The following is an 18347-nucleotide window of genomic DNA, read 5'->3' as shown; positions in this document are numbered from 1 at the left end:
CTCAGAAAGTGAAGATAATTATATATATATATATATATATATATATATATATATATATATATATATATATATATATATATATATATATATATGAAATCAATCATTATGATCATAAAGAACATTTTGATTTTGAATCTGGTTAAGACATGTGTTTAGGTTGTATTGAGACAAAAAAAAGTGAATTCAAGTATATGTGGTCCAAAACATGTGGTGTTGTATACTAAACATTGGATCATATAAATGTGTATTTGTATAATACCTTTGGTGTTGTTGTTTATACAATAACCAGACAATTGATATACAATTTGCATCCCTTCACCTCAGTCATGGAAAAAACACATTAAAATCCAATAATGCCATTGAGTCAGTCAACTCATCAATTGCCAACATTGTCCACAGTGGAAAAATGTAATCTTATATTTAAATAGAGAAGAAAGCCACATTCATTGGCTGCAAAGACCAGACCAACTCATGTCATCATCCCACTCATATAAACACCAACATGAATGAACACATTGATTTCAGGATGCACAATTCAAATTCCTCATCAGGAGAGACATTTTACGCCTGTAGTGCGAAGTAAAAGCTTTTAGATTGGTGTTGGGCTAAATACACTTGACAGCAGAAACAAAGATGACAGAGAGAACGGAGAAAGGATGTTGTGATTGGAGTAGTATATAATGTATTGAGCTTAGTCTAAAGTTGATTGGATCTAATATGATAAACCAAGGATAAAGTTAAATAAGTAATCAAATCCTTTACATCAATGAAAATGCATTTAAACAGCATTTTGTATGCTGTAAAGCTGCAGTAATGGGCAATTAATTTTAAGTAAGATATTACCACATTGTTGGTTTTTCTCGTTTTATGAGATGATCATTGTTTGTATAATCTGATTCTGCTAAGTAATTATAGTTATTAGCGGACAGATAATTGTAGTGGATTAAAAAGTACAGTCATTGTTTGAGGTTGAAGATTTATAAGACTATTATGTAAAAGCAAACTTTGTGAATTATCATTTTCATTTTCTTGACTTTATCCACATACAGTATCTTAAGCTGCACAACGCACCTCGCAATAGCTCTAAGTTACTCCGACGACATAGTTGCATAGGACAGACATCAAGGAAACAAGGAAGAAAGCAGACAAGGAAGCACAGAGGAGGCTGTGTGAGTGTTGGAATAGGACACTGCTTTGTTCAACAGTAGGGGAGGAGGGTTAGTTGCCTGAATCGGTGATTACAATCTGCCAGGGCGGGCAGTCCCGTCTTTAGCTCTGTCAAGCTGTGATAGTAACGTCTCTTTCACATATCTGTCTTTCCTGGACTCCTCGGATTTCTGCCCAGGGATGTCAAAGCGAGTCCGGAGCAGAGAGGTCTGCGCGGACTGCAGCTCTCCGGGTATGATGTCAGACGAGCTAGCTTTAGCTGCCCAGCTAGCCAGCTAGCCCCCACTACAACTTACCAGCTAGCTAACCCGCGGTTATCGATACCAACCGCCGGTAATTGATTAGCAGTTACGGGGATAGCTATCTGTGACGCTTGTTAACGCTGTGTGTTCTTGTGGAAACATTTATAACGAGTCGTGTCTTGTGTGGCGTTAATAAGTTGCCTCTCCGCTTGAACTGCCTTGAATGGGTGTCTTTAACCAGACACATTAGCTTTTTATTGACTAACTTGCTGATAACAAGTAGCTAATTGTTGCACAACAAACCCCCCAACGCCTGGTTGCGTTTGTGATTTGTGATATTTGGATGTGGCGAAGACACCAGGAAGCAACCGAGGTGTTATGTGTGGCCGTCAATTAGAGAGTATTCCTAGTGTGGTCAGAGTTAAATGCTTTATTAATATACGTGTGTGTGTGTGTTATCCCAGAGCCACGCTGGGCCTCTGTTAACAGGGGGGTGTTGGTCTGCGATGAGTGCTGCAGCATCCACCGAGGTCTGGGGCGACACAGCTCTCAGGTCCGACATCTGAACCACTCTCCATGGCCACCCTCCCAGTTACAGGTGAGGAGACTTTGCCCCAAATACACCCAACACGTCCAGGTGCAAGTGTGGAGAATGTATTGGTGTCAAAGCTGTGATTGGAGAATGCAATAGTTGCACTATCAGACTCACCATCAAGTCACTCAGAGGGACACCCTGATGTCTAATGGAGGCACACTGTTATGTGGTTTCACGTTGTAGATGGTTCAGACACTTTACGGCAATGGAGCTAACTCCATATGGGAGCACAGCCTTCTGGACCCTTCTTCTTCTTCAGGGAGTGGGAAACGCAAAGCCAACCCCCAGGACAGAGTCCAGTAAGTGCTTTTAGGTTGTTCTGAGGCATCCGTTCTGATTTTGGTACGCTTGTGTGCACTTTGATATAAAGCTCTATTGGCATGATTGATTTCCATAGTTATGGTCAGTGAACATGCATAATTGGCCCTCTGTATCAAGATGAACATGACTCATAAGCGGTCAGTCTCATGTGACTTTAAGAAATGAAGGGACTTGCAGATGGGAAACACACAACCTATTGAATGTTCGGTTAAAGCGGCCATATTCTCATATTTGCCATGTACGATAAATTTTACAATTGTATTGCCTATTCACAATATTGACATTTAAAAGGGATTTCTTTTAAAAAAAATACTTTTTCAAACAATCACTGTCTTCTGTAACTCAGAAGACATAACAAAATAAAAACCTGATGTGATGTAGTCACCGACATCCACTGCCAGGTATAAACACAAGGTCGTTCTGGTGGGGCTGGTGCAGTAAAGATAAACAGTCGGGCGCATATAAACACATCCATGCTGAACCCTGACCCACACAATGAGCGTAAACGCATTCAATCACTAGACAAAAAACAGACAGCGAGTACGCATTGCTCCAAACAGAAGCAGCTGTTCTCGATCCACATAAGAGGATTCAAGATGAACGCTGTCTTATTGGGAGTTTCATCGCAGGAACTTTCACAGGGGTTTAGGGAAATAAACCTGTGTTTCGACAGTAGGAACCAGGACTAAATTGGGTTAATGTAGGATGGATGCAGGTGTTAAACTTCACAGGAAATTGTAGTTTCTGATTGTTCGGGAACTATTGGGGCCAGAGTTGTGTAAGTTGCTGAACGGTCAGACCCTGCAGCTGCTTCAACTTCCTTTATTCACAAAACAAGGAAGTATTGTAGTATTTATGTAACAACATGGGTTGGAGTTTTTTCATTGTCTATTAATGTAAGAAACAAACACAGATATGCTTTATGGCTAGCTTCCCCACTAATTCCTTCCTGTAATGTCCTTTGTACAGAGATCGACAGAGACTAAGTTTGTCATATATATATAGTGAGGTTCTCTAGATTTTCAATTTTCCTGGTTTTAGATGTCAGCAAGTTGTGTTGTTTCTAGTCCCAACAAGACAGAGTTCATCAAAGCCAAATACCAGATGTTGGTGTATGTCCATCGGATGCCTTGTCGGGAGGATGACAGTGTTACAGCAAAAGACCTTAGCAAGGTGAGAAGAGTCTCTATTATATAATTCTGTGTTAACTTCTCTACATTCCTCATCTCACGACTGTTCCATGCAAATAAGCTTCTTTGAGCTTCACCAATAGTGGTGTAGTGAAATAAACCCAAACATTTGCACAATTTACAATCTTTTTGTGAATCATTGCTCAGCAACGGCTTTTGGTTTTTAACTGTGATATGTGACCACTTCCTCTAAATTTCAGAAATGGTTTGGTCTATTTCTAGATGGACTTCTAGTATTCAGTGTTGCCAGTATTCATACTGCCACTCACATCTTGGAATAGGAGTGTGACTATTGTATTGTATAGTATAGTGTGTCTGACCTCAAGTCTCTTCTTGGATTTGTGCTCTGAATTCTCTATTAGAGGTCTGGGCAGGTCTATCACCTGGGCAGGTGTATGCACTACACAATCAAATTCCCAATCAAACTTGTCAATCTCCTTTCAGCAACTTCACTCCAGTGTTCGGACTGGAAACCTGGAGACCTGCCTAAGACTCTTATCTTTGGGAGCACAGGCCAACTTCTTCCATCCAGTAAGTGTAGCAGAACAAGCAAACACTTTGTGAAATTAGACCGTTAACTTAAACATAATACGTAATCATTGTGGTTCTCTTTATGGACAACAGGAGAAGGGAAACACTCCTCTGCACATAGCAGCAAAAGCAGGACAAGTGTTACAAGCAGAACTGTTGGCGGTATATGGAGCTGATCCCGGAGCTCTGGACTCCAGTGGAAAGACCCCTATCGATTATGCAAGGTAAAACTTGTTATCAATTTACCTTATCTTTTTAATTAGTTGTTCTAAGCGATGCTTATTAGGTCTGTGCACCAACACTATGTAATGTTACTCACGCCATATCATTTGAGAGATACTAAAGAACGTATAGATATGATACAGATAGTCCACAGGCTACCTACGTCATCCATGATTTCTGTAGAGCTCTGGTAAAACCTCAGTGAGGAAATGTAGAAAACATAGCCAACCGTTTTTACTGTTGGTGTTCGCATGACTAACCTTTAGTGTGGGCGCAAGCATCGCCTTAACAGACAGCCCAGCTCACTAGTGGCAGGAAATGATGGACATCCTTTGGAGATTTACCACAGTTGTATTGTACACAGAAAAAACTGTAGCATGTAATATTCACTTATTTTAATGTTAATGAGGAAATAATGCACATTATGACTGAGAAGGGAAGTGGCAAGCTAAACGTGTTGAAACGGGTAGAAAATGCCTCCTTAGAAACTGGGAGAGGAGAATCTCCAGCAGCAATATTTCGACTGCCTTGCACTACAATGAAGATTAGGCACAGACACAGTGGCATTCTGTCAGAGTAATTCAATAAGAGTATGACGAACTGAGGCAGGGGAGGAAAGAGCAAATCTGTTGCACAGTTTGCTCGCTCAATCAGCTCAGCTTCATTGTTTTTATTACTGTTTTACTATTTGTTTATATTACTCTTTTTTTTTTTTAACTTAAAAAACAAATTTACTATGTGTCTCTTGTGTGCACTTTACCTGTCTACTGCTGTAATCTTGCAATTTTCCCACAGCGGCACTTATAAAGGAATATCTTATCTTAACTAGTTTATCAAAAGTTGGAACGAAATAGATATAAAGAATATGATCAAAATAACCTGACAGTGATTTGTCATGTTGCTTATTAGTGTACATATTTTACAAAATACATTATGTGATCAAGATAATATCTGCATTGCACATAGATGCTGGTGAGAATAATCTTTACTAAATTAAATCAAAGTAATTCTTGTTATTCTGGCATAATCAAGATTTAACGGATTGTAAACAGGACCACTCACCAGGCCCAGGTAACACCCACACACCTTCTGCCTCAGTTTTATGCTCATTACTTAGAAACCGAGTTACCAAATCATCTTTGTGCTCAATTAAAATTGTCGACACAAAGTTTTGCCATGGATCCGTTTACAGTTGTGAAGCATTTTGTAGCCTTAAAACAGTGTCATATCTCTGAAACATTCATTTGTATTCCTAATCTGTGCAGACAAGCTGGGCATCAGGATCTAGCAGTGAGGCTAGTGGAGATACAGTATGAGCTCACTGACCGCTTAACGTTTTACCTTTGTGGACGAAGACCAGGTAAGGTGGCATAGCTGCTGCATTGCATGTTCGAGCTCATGATTTATGTATGTTTTATTTTCTTCTCCGGTACTTGCTTTACTGTGTCATGTCCTTGTTTTGTTGTAGATCACAGAAATGGACAGCACTTCATCATCCCACAGATGGCAGACAGGTAATAGATATTTTTATCTGTATGTCCGTCTGTCCTGTCCATTCTTGTGAACGTGATATCAAGAAAGTTTAGGAGGGAATTTCCTTACATTTGGCACAAACTGCCACTTTGACTCAAAGATGAATTTATTTTGGTTGTCAAATGTCAGGGTCACATGGTCCTCACGTCCGTACCAATCTTGGGAACGCAACATTTAAAAAACAAGGTCGGCAAGTTTCTTTAAATTTGGCAAAAAAAACGTCCTCCAGCATCAGGTTGAACTGATTCGATTTTGGTCGTCAGAGATCACTGTGACCTCAAAAAACAAGTCCTCACTCAAGAATTCCTCGTCTTATTATGACAATTTCACACAAATGTTTTGTAGGATAAAATTAGATAGACATGGATATAAATTGCAACTTGCACCTCATTGTTTTAAAGATCTTGTAATACACATAAATAAATGGTGATACAGTAAGCTCTGACTGACTCGTAGCTAGCTGCTTTTCGATGCTATGTGTACTTAAAATAATTACAATCTTATGCTTATGATATCCTCTGCTGCATTCTTTTGATGGATAAGAAATAAGTAAGTATGTGTTGCCATTGTTTCTCTATTTGTTTGTGTGGAATTTTGATGCCAGAAAATGATCAATTCTTTGTTTTTGCTCAAAGCAGCCTGGATTTGTCAGACTTTGCAAAAGCCGCAAAGAAGAAGCTCCAGTCGGTGAGACAGTCTTACATGTGGTTCAAAAGTCAAGTATTTATTTATGAATAAGTTATTTTAAAAGTGAAATTAATTCTGCTATATTTTTTTCTCAGCTAAGTAACCATCAGTTTGAAGAACTTGCCATGGATGTTTACGATGAAGTTGACAGAAGAGAAACAGATGCAGGTGAAATGGCAAGAATTGTAAAATTATATATAATAAATCATTATTTGTATGCCTTTGTTTTGACTTGGATCTTATGTACCTTTTTCAGTGTGGTTGGCCACTCAGAACCACAGCACTCTGGTAACAGACACCACAGTTGTGCCTTTTCTGCCTGTCAATCCAGAGTACTCCTCCACCAGAAACCAGGCAAGTGATTGCGCCAGTATTGCCTTTACTTTGTTGTGAGCACTGAACTTAACATTGATGTCATTTTTCTGCCCTTTGGGTGTTTTAATACATTTATGTGTTCTCAGGGTCGTCAAAAATTGGCACGATTTAGTGCTCATGAGTTTGCCACCCTGGTTATTGATATTCTAACTGATGCTAAACGACGACAGTGGGGTAATTCCTGCGACAGTCCCAAAGGTACAATATATAGTTCTGTTTTTATTTTAGGTTATTTAATTTCCTTGCTAATAATATACTTGTGTTTTTTTAATGTTTATATTGCAAATAAAATGTGTTCATTAGCATATAAACAGAAGAAAAATCTGAGAATAAGCTGTGCAGTAAATTGGTTGTTGCAAGGAAGATTCAGGAAGCCAGTATTGGATTTTGCATATAGATGTGGACCGTGTGGTTCAGATATATAGGTCACGATTAAAATGTAGACCTTATGTAATGATGTTTGCACAGAAACGGTGCCAAACAGATTTAATAAGGAAAATTCCTGCATTCTGTAAATTACAGCAAATCACATCACAGCCTTTTTGACTGTAAGCTGTGTAATAAGGAAGAGCGAGTCCTGATTATTTATTTTTCAGTAATTGTAAATAAAGAGTTCCTTAGACATTTGATTTATACAGCTGTCTGTAGCCAGCAGGGCTTGTTTGATCTCTCATGCTTTGTTCTGGTGGTTCGCCTGCAGGGAGTGTGGAGCTGATCCTTCAGGGAATAGACAGTCGCCATAACAGTGATAGCCAGGACAATGACCAGCCCGATTACGACAGCGTGGCATCAGATGAAGAGCCAGTGCAAGAGGCCACCTGTGGGGACAGCTGCAATGATGGGAGGACCAAGGTTAAAGATTGTTGGAACCTGCTACTATACTCTCCTGAGATATTAGGGATATTGCTTTATGTTTCAAACTGAACAAATGCTTTCCTGTGTCACATGTTCTGCCACAGAGCTCAGAGTCATCGGACCTCTCAGATGGACCAATCACAGTACAGGAATTCATGGAGGTGAAGACGGCCCTCAATGCATCAGAAGCCAAAATACAACAGCTTCTTAAAGTCAACTGTCACCTCAGTGAAGAGCTGCGGAGCATGCAGGGCAAGGTTCGTAAATTCACATGTAATTTATACACAAATTGGGACTCGTACTGCAGATTATGTCCACCTTTCTTTTCTTTTTTTTGCAGGAATATGTCCAAACTCAGCTAGAAAAATCTGCTAGAGTTGGTCACCTTTTAACATGCAGTGTTAAAGTGTTTTAGTCTGTGTTCTAGACTTGATCCTTCCTCATGTTACTTGAGACATTTAGTAATTTGATTTCACCACGGACATTAGTAATTTATGTTTAGGTCATAGGTGTTTGAATGTGTCAGACACCTCTTCCCTTTTCAGAATTATACTATGTATAAATAATACAGTCTATTAATATGTAGCTGCATAGAAGACCAGATTTTGACCTATAAGTGGATGGAAATGTCATACAAGATCATAACAACATATATTTTCAATGGCTGCTATGTTTCTGGATGGGGCAAAGGTCCTTTGGTTATAATTTATCCTCAGGCTTCCTCTGCTTTACTGCTCAGTGAAACAGTAAAAATGGTATAGTTGCTTTTGATCTCAAACAGATTGAGGATTCAAAAGTCATATATGAAAAGTACTAATAAACAAATGGTAACCACAGTGGACATTATGATCTGTCATTGTAAATCATATGAACAACCTAACAACCGAAATGTTGCAGTGATTATAATTTGCTTGTGACAACAAACAAGACAACATATACTGTGTATATAAAAGACAGGGAAGGTTTATGAGAGAAGGCTGCATTTCATTTTTTTTCTTCTTCTTTCCATCAAAATTCTCCAGAGCAAATTTTATTTCTCACTTCAGTTGAGAGACGGTGTCAACACAATGTTCTGCTGCCTCCTGCTGCTGGTTTATGAAGTCCATACCATGCTGCGAAAGTGGCTCTCCTCCATTGCAATCCCTTATCTTCAAAGCCCCTTTTTGCACCAACTAAAACCTCAAATGCTGACACAGTGAACCTCAAGACATACCTTATATTTAAAAAATGTAGTTCTATATTCAGTTAAATTTGTTGACAATATAATAACTTGCATAAAGCTATCGACTGTAACTGTTGCCAGAAAACCGAAGAGGTGACGTTTCATCGCTTTCTTCCGTTTCCAAGTGCTGTTCTTGTAAATAAGGGCAACCACTTGTCCAGCAGTTTCTCATGGGTTCATGCTTCAGAAGTTGGTATCAACACACACTGTCAGCATTTCATTTGTAGAAAAAACCCACCCATTTTTTGTTGTGAGAAAGGTTTTCATGAGAAACCCAAAACAAAAGTCACAATGAACTCGACAAACAGGAATTGCTCTTCTCCCAGAGGCGTAGCTGTATTCTACTCTATTATTGATGTCTGTCTGAGCTTTTGTAAGGAGATCATCCCCCAGCTAGAGTGAACCTAAAAGATGTTTTGTTCTCTGCAGCTGAACTCCCTGCAGACTGAAAACACAACGCTGCGATGGCAACCCCCCAGCGGACAACAACCCCTCCAGGGGCCCTTCGGTCGACACCCACCGCGCGGAGGTCGAGCCATGTCCATGTATGAGACGGGCTCTTCCCCCAGGCAGTACCCCCACCGAGTCGAAGCGGCTCGTCCTGACGATGGAGTCATTTTACAACCCTTCCCAACCAATGTAAGCACGGGAGCGCCAATGTTCCTGCTGGATTGTCCGCACAGGACCAAATAATGATGCCTGGCTTGGGGCTGGTGTTGGTTTTTCAATGATTCATTGATTCATTGCATCTCAATAGAGTATGCTGAACTTGGTTTGACCCCTTTCTAGATTTCTAGGGGTCCTTTGGGGACGGCTGCTTCCTCCCTCCCTACCTTCCCCTCTTCCCCGCCCTGGTCGTGGGATGAGCGATCTCGAAGGGTTAAGTACAGAAGTCCCCCTCGGTTCAGACGCAGCCCCAGGGGACGGCGGAAGCCGTCCCCCTGCTTGACCCCATGGTCTTCTCGCTCCTGACGTCTGCGTCTTTAAACTGCTTTTTATCGGTATCGCCTGCCTGCCTGCATGCACAACAGTGCCTCTGCTTCAGTTCAGTTATCTGAATGGGTCCAGAGAGCTGCTTTGGCTCAAGTGCACATCAGAAGTGTTGATTGCTGTTTGAATGACGAGACCGCAGAGTCCAATCTCCATGAAAGATAGATGAAATGGCTCCTCACAATGTGCTTATTAGTCCTATCCACTGATAAGTGCACCCAACGTTTACATCAGGATTTCTTCGCTACTAATTGCATCCACTGCAGTACAGGCTGTGACACCACAGCGACTTGGTTGTCTCTTTTCTCTTCAACTGCTTTAAAATCAAATGTCTGGTAGTGTGAACTATCAGAAATGCATGATTCTGATTTGTCTGTGCCTAGAGTTGCTGTGGTAATGTGTGTGTGTGTGCCCTACCATACACACTATAGACTGTATTTGATTGACGGTGATTTGCTGATGTCTCTTTAGGGCTGCAGTCTGGAAGGACAGAGTATGATGCTGGAGAGGGATTACGACACTACGCTAAACCACTCTGAGCTGGAGGAGACTGGGTGAGAACATTAGTGTCAACTTTTTACCTGCCATCTGCAAAATGGCATTGATTGACACTCACTGATGATTTTAAACACTAGTTTCTCTGATTGTTTGCAAATATTTTTATATTTCACCACAGATGTATGCGCGAAGAAATCCTCATTTTATTTGTTAAAATCAGCCAATTGTTTCTTCAAATTTATGCTTTAAACATGTTTTGTCATTGATATTGAGCTATCAGGTGCAATAAATGCATTTTTGAAGTTAGTTAAGTTAAATTATTGGTAAAAGGTTTTTCTTTGTGGTTTTGTTGCTGAAGGTGATGACATTCTCGTGGCAGACGTTTACAAGTAAAATGTCACAAGAAGACAGGCGAGGAAGCTTGACTAGCATTAGTTCTGACAGTTGTTTAGGAAGAGTCCTTGACTGGAACAGTCTGGCTGTGTAGGATTTAGTTTGCATATTTGAACTTGCACCTGTCTCAAGTAAACTGCCAGTTGCAAAAAAAATGATCAGAGCCAGTAGCACATGCCATCTGATTATAGCCACTGCTATTTGTTAAGTAAGTGTAAATGAATGTATCCAATTATCTACTGAATATACTAATAATATAGTGGCTAGTTTTAAGTCACTTTTCCAGTTGTAGTGCTATTTTGGGTATGTTTTCTTGAATGTTAGGTTTAGATGGAACCTATTGAATTAATCCCCAAACTTAAACTGTGCTGCATTGTTGTAATTAAAAATTACAAGTCAGACTGCATTTGCTTTACTGCAGGGAACAGTGTTTTGTTTAATTTACAGCCTGTAGGCAACAAATTTAGAAATAAAAATCAGAATCCCAAATCCCAAACGATACTATCTATACATTAAAAGTACATAAACCTGTGTCTGTTTGAGTTGTAATGCAAATAACGGTACGCCGTGATAAAGTATTTTTTCCTTTTCATTTATAGCAGCCCTCTTCCAGCCTCTGAAGCAGGGGAACCGAGGGAGGAGGGGCAGGAAGATGCCACCCTGCCAAGCACAGAGGACGTCATCTGTAAGACGGAGCAGATCACTAAGAACATACAGGAGCTTCTGAGAGCTGCCCAGGAGACCAAGCACGAAAGGTAGCTCATGATTAAAAATATTACAATTACAAAGTGTCACATTTATCAACTTGCATTTCTAAAACTTCAAATATTTTAAAGGTTGGTTGATGATTCCTAAAAGTCAAATCTCATAATTTCATGCACTATGAAGCTTAAATTGGTTGTATTTCAACCGCGATTGTAGTTTGGCCATTCTGCCTCTTCTCTTGAAGAGGGTGAATGGGGTTTTATCCTCCGTCTCAGCTGCTTTCTAGGTCAGCGGTTTTCAATAGTAGCCCTACAGCACTCTGTTCTCAGCAGTGAGAGCCACTGACTTCGCTTCATAGACTGTCCTTGTGTCTGCTGGGTGTAGGCATTGGGTACTAAAACACAGCAGACAGGAAACAAACACCACATGACCACGTGTTCGCCTGGTGCCTGCCAAATCCATATGGAGCCAGTTTAGCCAAAGAGGTTTTATTGTGGTCACCCATGCATGTACATGCTGGTTTCTGGGGGGTTGACGTCCCAGATACTAGGTCCAGTCAAATATGAGGCACTGTGTCTACGATTGGAAAGTGTTGTTGAGCCAAGCAGCAGAATTTAACATTTCATATTTGAATAAATTATGCACTATACTGTACTCATAAAGGGTGTTTACTGTTGGCACAAGAAATACAATCTCAGGTGGCTCCTTTGTTGTCACATGATAATGTTTGTTTTGCATTGATGTTACTCAATATGGCACAGGAGTGCTTGATCAACCTTCTTTTCTCTGTCTCCCGCAGCTTCCTGCCTTGTTCAGAAAATATCTGCATGGCTGTAACAGAGATGGCCGCCCTGTTTCCGAAGGTAAGATGACTCCCACCAACATCGTTAGGTCCCTCCCCCCCCCGGCAATTACAGGATTTGTTGTTTGTTTAAAAACAGCCAAAGGGAATCTTAAATTACTTGTTTCGATCGGGTATGCCCTGTTCATTGCATTACTTAGTTTTATATCTACCGTTTATTGGATTACTTTGCTTTATGTTCACTCACACATACAGCCCACTGACCACAATGAGGGTTTATTTATGGAAGTTGTCATGTCGGGCCTTTTCCGGTTCTCCATCATCCCTCCTTTTCCTTACAGAGGCCGTCCTCGGAGACGGTGCGAGGGTCTCTCTGCCTGCTCACTTCGAGTGCCAGCCGGCTCCACGGAGAGTGCCAGAAGGCTGCGGAGCACAACCCCAGCGCGTCGGACATCCAGCTGGTCACTCAGCAGGTCATCCAGTGCGCCTATGACATTGCCAAAGCTGCCAAGCAACTTGTCACTGTGACAACCAAAGAAAACAACAACTAACAAAAACCTAAAGACAATCCTGATACACCCAAAATAGTTCCTCAAATAAGTTGCTCCTTTCAATTTAATCAGTGTTAACACCATTTTCTCCTGTTATAAATCACTGTAAGCGCTCAGATACATTCCTGTGAAAAAAAAGATGCAACAAGAAAACTTAGATTGTTGAAAACATTTATTAATCTTTTTTTGTCATGGTAGTACAGAGTAAACCAACATCTTAAAGCCATTGGACAGAATGTTACTATTACTTACCTTACAAAAAAAAATAAAGTTCACAAATCCACTGTGTAGATATAGAAAAATTAGAACAGCAAGCAATTGAGTCTTCTCCATTGTATTTTTCCACGTAGACATCATCATTTGGGCTCCTTGAGGTTGGGTGTCTGGCATGCCAGAGGGGATGAAAGCTGAAGACACCTGGCATCAAGGGTCATAATAGATTAACCTCCATCAACGCCAGTGTCATCAGTATATTTCCCTTAAGACATTTTAAATACATTTAAGATGCAATGACAGTATTTTAATCTTGAACCATAGTTATGCCACTTGCTTAGTGTTAAGATGTTTGTTTAGTGAGCAAACTGTGGTTTTAAAAGTCGCTTCAGTGCATTGAGTCCTGTGTAAGGCCAGCAGCACCGAGCGCGTGCAAACCTTCATTCCATCCAGCAGATCATGTCACGGTTCTGTCAAGTATCAGTAGTTTCTGGAGTTCTAATGTTACAGCTATACTTCTGATAGTGTGTATGTGTGTGTGTGTGTGTGTGTGTGTGTGTTTGTGTGGGCGCGTGTCGGCGCAGTTGTCGCAGATGGCCTCAATGGCCCGTGTGAAATCCATTTTGAATCAATTTAAAAAATCATTATGCAAATCTATATGATGTACGTATCCATATAATTCTTTACCAAAATAACCCAAATGCTATTCTATTTATAAACTGTATGTCATACCTCTAAGAAAATATCAATGTTTATTTTCATAAGCTTTTGTTTAACATGATACTCCTCGCAGATTAACTTTTCTTCTGAGGTTTGGGACGTCTCAGCTGGCAGTAAGTTCTGTGCAACTTGTGATCTCTGTTTCTTCGATGTGGTGCTGTAACTCCCGTGTGTTAGGTGCTCCCTGTGATCACGTACGTACATCTGTGGTCTACATTCGCCGATTAAGTAAACGTGCCCTCAAAGTTCGAGTACCTGTTGTACAACTTGCCTCTAATGTGTCACCTGTTGTTGTGAGCCAGATACATTTCAACCAGAGGTGGAAAGAGAACCAGAACACCCTGCACAGGGAGAGTAAAGTCAATTGTGCAAGTAAACATTAAATGAGCTTTCTCAGAAGGCTGTCGAGGCTAACGTTTGCACAATACATCATAGACAGGTATTAAAATGTCCTTAAATCAGCTTCAGTACAGATTATGACACCATTATTGTCTTCTGGAAATGTCAAGTCTAAAAGTGTTTTTTTTGCTTTTTTTTTTTTTTTAAAACAAAAAACAACTTTACTCAAGGTCCACTCACTAACTTGTTTAATGACTATTAAGCTACATTGTACAGTTTGCTCTTGTTTTGTATTGTTTTGTTTTTTGACTTTCATTTTCAAACTCATTCCATTTGTTACATTAATTTTTTTCTTTTGATCGGCCTGATCAGAGGACTATGGAGACTGTTTTGGGATCAGCCACCAAATTACTTTGACTTGTTTTGCACTGATGTACTTAATGCAAACTATGTAACCTTTTAGTAACTTTAATGTCCATTATACTTCAACATCCATTGACAGTGTGTTAACATTGGCGACCAGAAGCGCTCATAACCGACAAAGAAAGGCTGCTTTTGGACAAGCAATGTGCATGTTATTGCTCACGAGTCCAGCCTTTTTAATGTGTTATTTATTATTTCTTGCTTTGAATGTTTATTTCAAGGCAGATATGATGATTTGGCCATTGGTAAGTAACCAACAACACTACACAACAATTCCTTTTTTTAAAAGGAAAGTCACGTGAGCCAACGTTGTATTCGGTTACTTTCCACCTCTGGTTTCCAGCCTGACATTGTATTCCCTGTAACGTAAAGCCTCCCACTGCCTCTGTGGTCGACAACAACCCCTGCCTTAGGTTTAATAAAGTATAATGCATACCTCAAGCAGCTCGTTATCGTGTATATGTTTGGCTTGTGGACAAACCGCGGGCTTCAACACGCCCGTGTACAGAGGCCCACCTGTTGGAGAAGGAGCAGCGCGTGGGGGCTGGCGGCGCGCGCCCGCTGCCCATCTGACAAGAAGCAGAAGCAGAAGAGTTCCGGGTTCTCTTCAGCAGAAAGCTGCTCGCGCTCCACCACGGCGGAAACATGTCTCTCCTGCTGGATAACCAATTCAAGGAGCTGCCTCCTGACAAGGCGATAGACACAAAGTTGTTCCTGGAGTCCGTCTCTCACATCCCGTCATTCTTTGGTGAGTATATCCTAGCAAACAAAAAAAAAAGAAAAGTGCTACTTTGTCGCGGTGGTTCGGGTTAGTGCGTCGCTGACATGTCCAGATGACTTCATGATATTTCACACATACCAGAAGCTGCTGTGTGATCGTGACCTGCTGTGGCATTTTAGCTCATAGAGAAACTCTTTGTTTACTCATTGAACAGAGCACATTGGCCCCATTGTGCGCGAGACTATATGCATTCTCTGCATTTCCCCTCTCGGGTTGTACGTAAAGGCTGGTTTGTATTCACCCTCCCTCTGAGCTATAGGGACGTGTCACGAAGTCATTCATACATTTTTAAAATCTCCAATGTCTGTTTTTCTTCCAGACTGCTTGGGATCAAACGTATTTGCAGTCATCAAATCCGACATTAATGGCAATATAGTGGTAAGACGCATATCTGCCTGTGTATTTGTTTTTATACCTCGCCTCGTCCATGTGTTTACATAGCATTTGTTAGGGATATTCAAATATCAGTTGAAGGATGCAGCTCCCACGCCCAAACTTAATCCAAATGTGCAATTCCAGAAAATTAAAGCGGTGTATCTGAAGGATCCTGCAAAGTACGTCACCCTGCAGGACATTGTGGAGGCTGAGCGAGAAGCCCACCCGACACAGTGGCCGAAAGTCGGAGCAACATTGGCTCTGATGTGGCTGAAGAGGTGAGCTCTCCCTGCTCGCACTGTTGTGCCACACTGCATGTTGAACTTTCATACGGGGCTGAATTTGAAATTGAAATCCTGTGTTTCTCCTGCAGGGGGCTCCGTTTTATTCAAATCATGCTGCAGAGTTTGGCAGATGGAGAGACGGATGAGAACAACCCCAACCTCATTCGGGTTAATATCACCAAAGCTTATGAACAGGCGCTGAAGAAATACCATGGCTGGGTTGTCCAAAAGATTTTCAATGTGAGGAAAATATCCCCCTGTAGTTTGTTTGTTGTTAATGTCATTTTGTTGATGAGAAACTCCTAATTCTTTGCCTCTGTATTAAATTTTAGCTGTTAGACTTGTTCCCTATATCTTTATTGTTTTAAATGTTTTTTCTTTTCCTTTTTGGCCGATGCAGGTGGCGTTACATGCTGCTCCCTACAAATCCAACTTCCTCAAGGCTTTGTCAAAAGGAGAGGAAGTGAAAGAGGAGGACTGTTTGGCAAATGTGCGCCAGTTCCTCGGTACTTACACTCTCACTGTCGATGCCATCTACGAGATGTACACACACCTGAACGCAGAGCTGGACTACACTGTGTGATGTCCCAGGACATCTGTCAGACCTCTCAGGTGTTCAGTTTGCACAAGTGTTTTTAATAAGATTGATTTTCTTTTTTCCTTTCAGGGTGATATTTATTACTTTGGTTATGTATTACTACTGTAGATTTAGTCTGCAAAATATGAAATGGCCTTAAATTCAAGCTAACATTATAGCAGAAGATTATGTTTGTGTTCCTATACATCATTTCAAATCATTGCAGGATCAGTGCAACTCTCACTCTTATGCAAAATGAAGGTATTGTGTGTGTGTTGTGGCTTTATTTATGACAATAACGGGTGTGAAGAATACATGACTAAACATTATGACAGGAAACCCTTTATGTTCAAACTCTGATGTTCTGTGCCTTCTGACCTCCGGCGTTACCTCCACTGTTAACTTGGAGCACATTTAAAAAAACAAACATTTCAACTGTGTATTAATCCACTTGTGCCTTGTTTTAACTGTGCAAATAAACAATGTTTTCAATCAATATATTGGTAATATTATTTCCCCTGCAAAGCATAATGGCACATCATGTGTACATGTAATAATATATTATAGATTGGAGCTGCATTAATACTTATTGACCAGCTGCTTGTGTCTAGATTACGTACTATGATCTATTCTAATATGTTCTTATCACAAGCGTTGTGACTCGATTAACTTTCAGTTCATGAATTCCACTCTAGGTGGCGATGTTCACCTAATTGTGGCTTTTTAATCACATTAGTGTTCAAGCTACTGCATGAAATATTGTAAATTACGGTTAGTGATTAAAAATCCTACATTACATGCAATGATCTTAAATAACTCTGAACAGCAGTTCTGATTCATGTTTAATATTTCTGAGGCTGATTGCGCAAAAACTTTTTCGCAAGGTCATTTTGAACACTCGTTTTTAAAAAGAAATCAGCAGTGAAGGGAGGAGAATCCTCGCTCTTCATGTCACTGAATCCCCCAAAGCAACCAACCTTTTCCCCTGCCCAGTCTTACTTATCTGCAGTGCGTCCCAGAGGCCTGAGTGGCTCTGGTTCCTCTCCCAGAGGAGCCGGAACTAATCGTCTCTGAGCGAGAGCAAGAGGAGCACGTCTGTAATCCTGTAGGTCTATCAGCAGAGCGGCCTGGCCCGTCCCGACTAATAGATAGGATGGAAAAGCTCCAAGCGAGGCCGGGACACAGTAGACTGAAGACGAGAAATAATTTACAACAATGCCTCAATGACAAAGCCGCTGACCTTTAACTCTTGATATATTCGTTATCTGCAATGAGGTCATCAATTGAATATTGCAGTTTTATTCCCAGCAGTGCCTCTGAAGCCATTATTCACGGCATCTAGCTTATTTGTTTTGTAATGGACCACTTAAAATGGGTGTGCATTGTATTTCTTTGGTGACCTAAACCACATTACTGCTATAGCATCCAATTTAGGAGGACAAATGAAGCAAAATAAGAGGTGCTGGCAGGCATGCCGCCATCTGAGATTAGCAATTTAATAGCTGGGGAACAGCAGGCCCATTTCTACATAATGTAGAGCCTAATGTTACTGTGGAGAAGGCATGTATTTTTCATACACAAATGTAATATAAGCAAAGGCAAGGGCCTGTACATTTTCATTTGCACATATGTATTTTGAAGTATTCAATGGCTCCTGCCTCAAACATTGGCCATCCATCTGGACTAATGTAATTCACTATGATAACAAAATTAGCACTTATAGAGGAAGCGATCCAGTAGCTTTCAGCTAAGGATT

General features: G+C 40.6%; 2 protein-coding genes across 6 annotated transcripts; both read left to right on the top strand.

Annotated features, from left to right (window-relative positions):
- Positions 1-1142: 1142 nt before the first annotated feature.
- LOC137783693 (ARF GTPase-activating protein GIT2-like) lies at positions 1143-15015 on the top strand. Of its 5 annotated transcripts, XM_068573912.1 has the most exons (21): positions 1153-1169; positions 1346-1399; positions 1874-2007; positions 2188-2303; positions 3393-3498; positions 3960-4046; positions 4140-4270; positions 5534-5628; positions 5737-5782; positions 6437-6488; positions 6584-6656; positions 6745-6842; positions 6950-7061; positions 7564-7715; positions 7823-7975; positions 9370-9579; positions 9730-9819; positions 10402-10484; positions 11421-11576; positions 12326-12389; positions 12670-15015. In XM_068573912.1, the coding sequence occupies exons 2-21, from the start codon at positions 1348-1350 to the stop codon at positions 12877-12879; spliced, it is 2220 nt and encodes a 739-aa protein (XP_068430013.1). In that variant the 5' UTR covers positions 1153-1169; positions 1346-1347; the 3' UTR covers positions 12880-15015. The 5 variants fall into 5 exon arrangements, with proteins under 5 accessions (XP_068430017.1, XP_068430013.1, XP_068430014.1 ...); XM_068573916.1 differs by lacking the exon at positions 1346-1399 and having other exon boundaries at positions 1143-1169; XM_068573913.1 differs by lacking the exon at positions 1153-1169 and having other exon boundaries at positions 1191-1399; positions 6440-6488.
- A 135-nt stretch (positions 15016-15150) lies between these two features.
- On the top strand, positions 15151-17057 carry LOC137783694 (glycolipid transfer protein-like). The gene is made up of 5 exons (XM_068573917.1): positions 15151-15322; positions 15675-15733; positions 15875-16008; positions 16104-16254; positions 16415-17057. Exons 1-5 carry the CDS (start codon positions 15220-15222, stop codon positions 16595-16597), a joined length of 630 nt encoding a protein of 209 aa, XP_068430018.1. The 5' UTR covers positions 15151-15219; the 3' UTR covers positions 16598-17057.
- Positions 17058-18347: the final 1290 nt, after the last annotated feature.

The sequence above is a fragment of the Clinocottus analis genome, unplaced genomic scaffold, assembly GCF_023055335.1.
Source record: "Clinocottus analis isolate CAN_PGR_092001 unplaced genomic scaffold, fCliAna1.0.p SCAF_13, whole genome shotgun sequence".
Taxonomy (NCBI): domain Eukaryota; kingdom Metazoa; phylum Chordata; class Actinopteri; order Perciformes; family Cottidae; genus Clinocottus; species Clinocottus analis.
This window is presented reverse-complemented; position numbering and strand designations above follow the sequence as displayed.

Coding starts and splice junctions, on each gene's coding strand:
- LOC137783693 (XM_068573912.1), top strand. CDS start 1,348: ATGTCAAAGCGAGTCCGGAGCAGAGAGGTCTGCGCGGACTGCAGCTCT. Junction 2,304..3,392: donor AACCCCCAGGACAGAGTCCA/GTAAGTGCTTTT, acceptor TGTTGTTTCTAG/TCCCAACAAGACAGAGTTCA. Junction 4,271..5,533: donor ACCCCTATCGATTATGCAAG/GTAAAACTTGTT, acceptor TAATCTGTGCAG/ACAAGCTGGGCATCAGGATC.
- LOC137783694 (XM_068573917.1), top strand. CDS start 15,220: ATGTCTCTCCTGCTGGATAACCAATTCAAGGAGCTGCCTCCTGACAAG. Junction 15,323..15,674: donor TCACATCCCGTCATTCTTTG/GTGAGTATATCC, acceptor TTTTTCTTCCAG/ACTGCTTGGGATCAAACGTA. Junction 15,734..15,874: donor ACATTAATGGCAATATAGTG/GTAAGACGCATA, acceptor GTGCAATTCCAG/AAAATTAAAGCGGTGTATCT.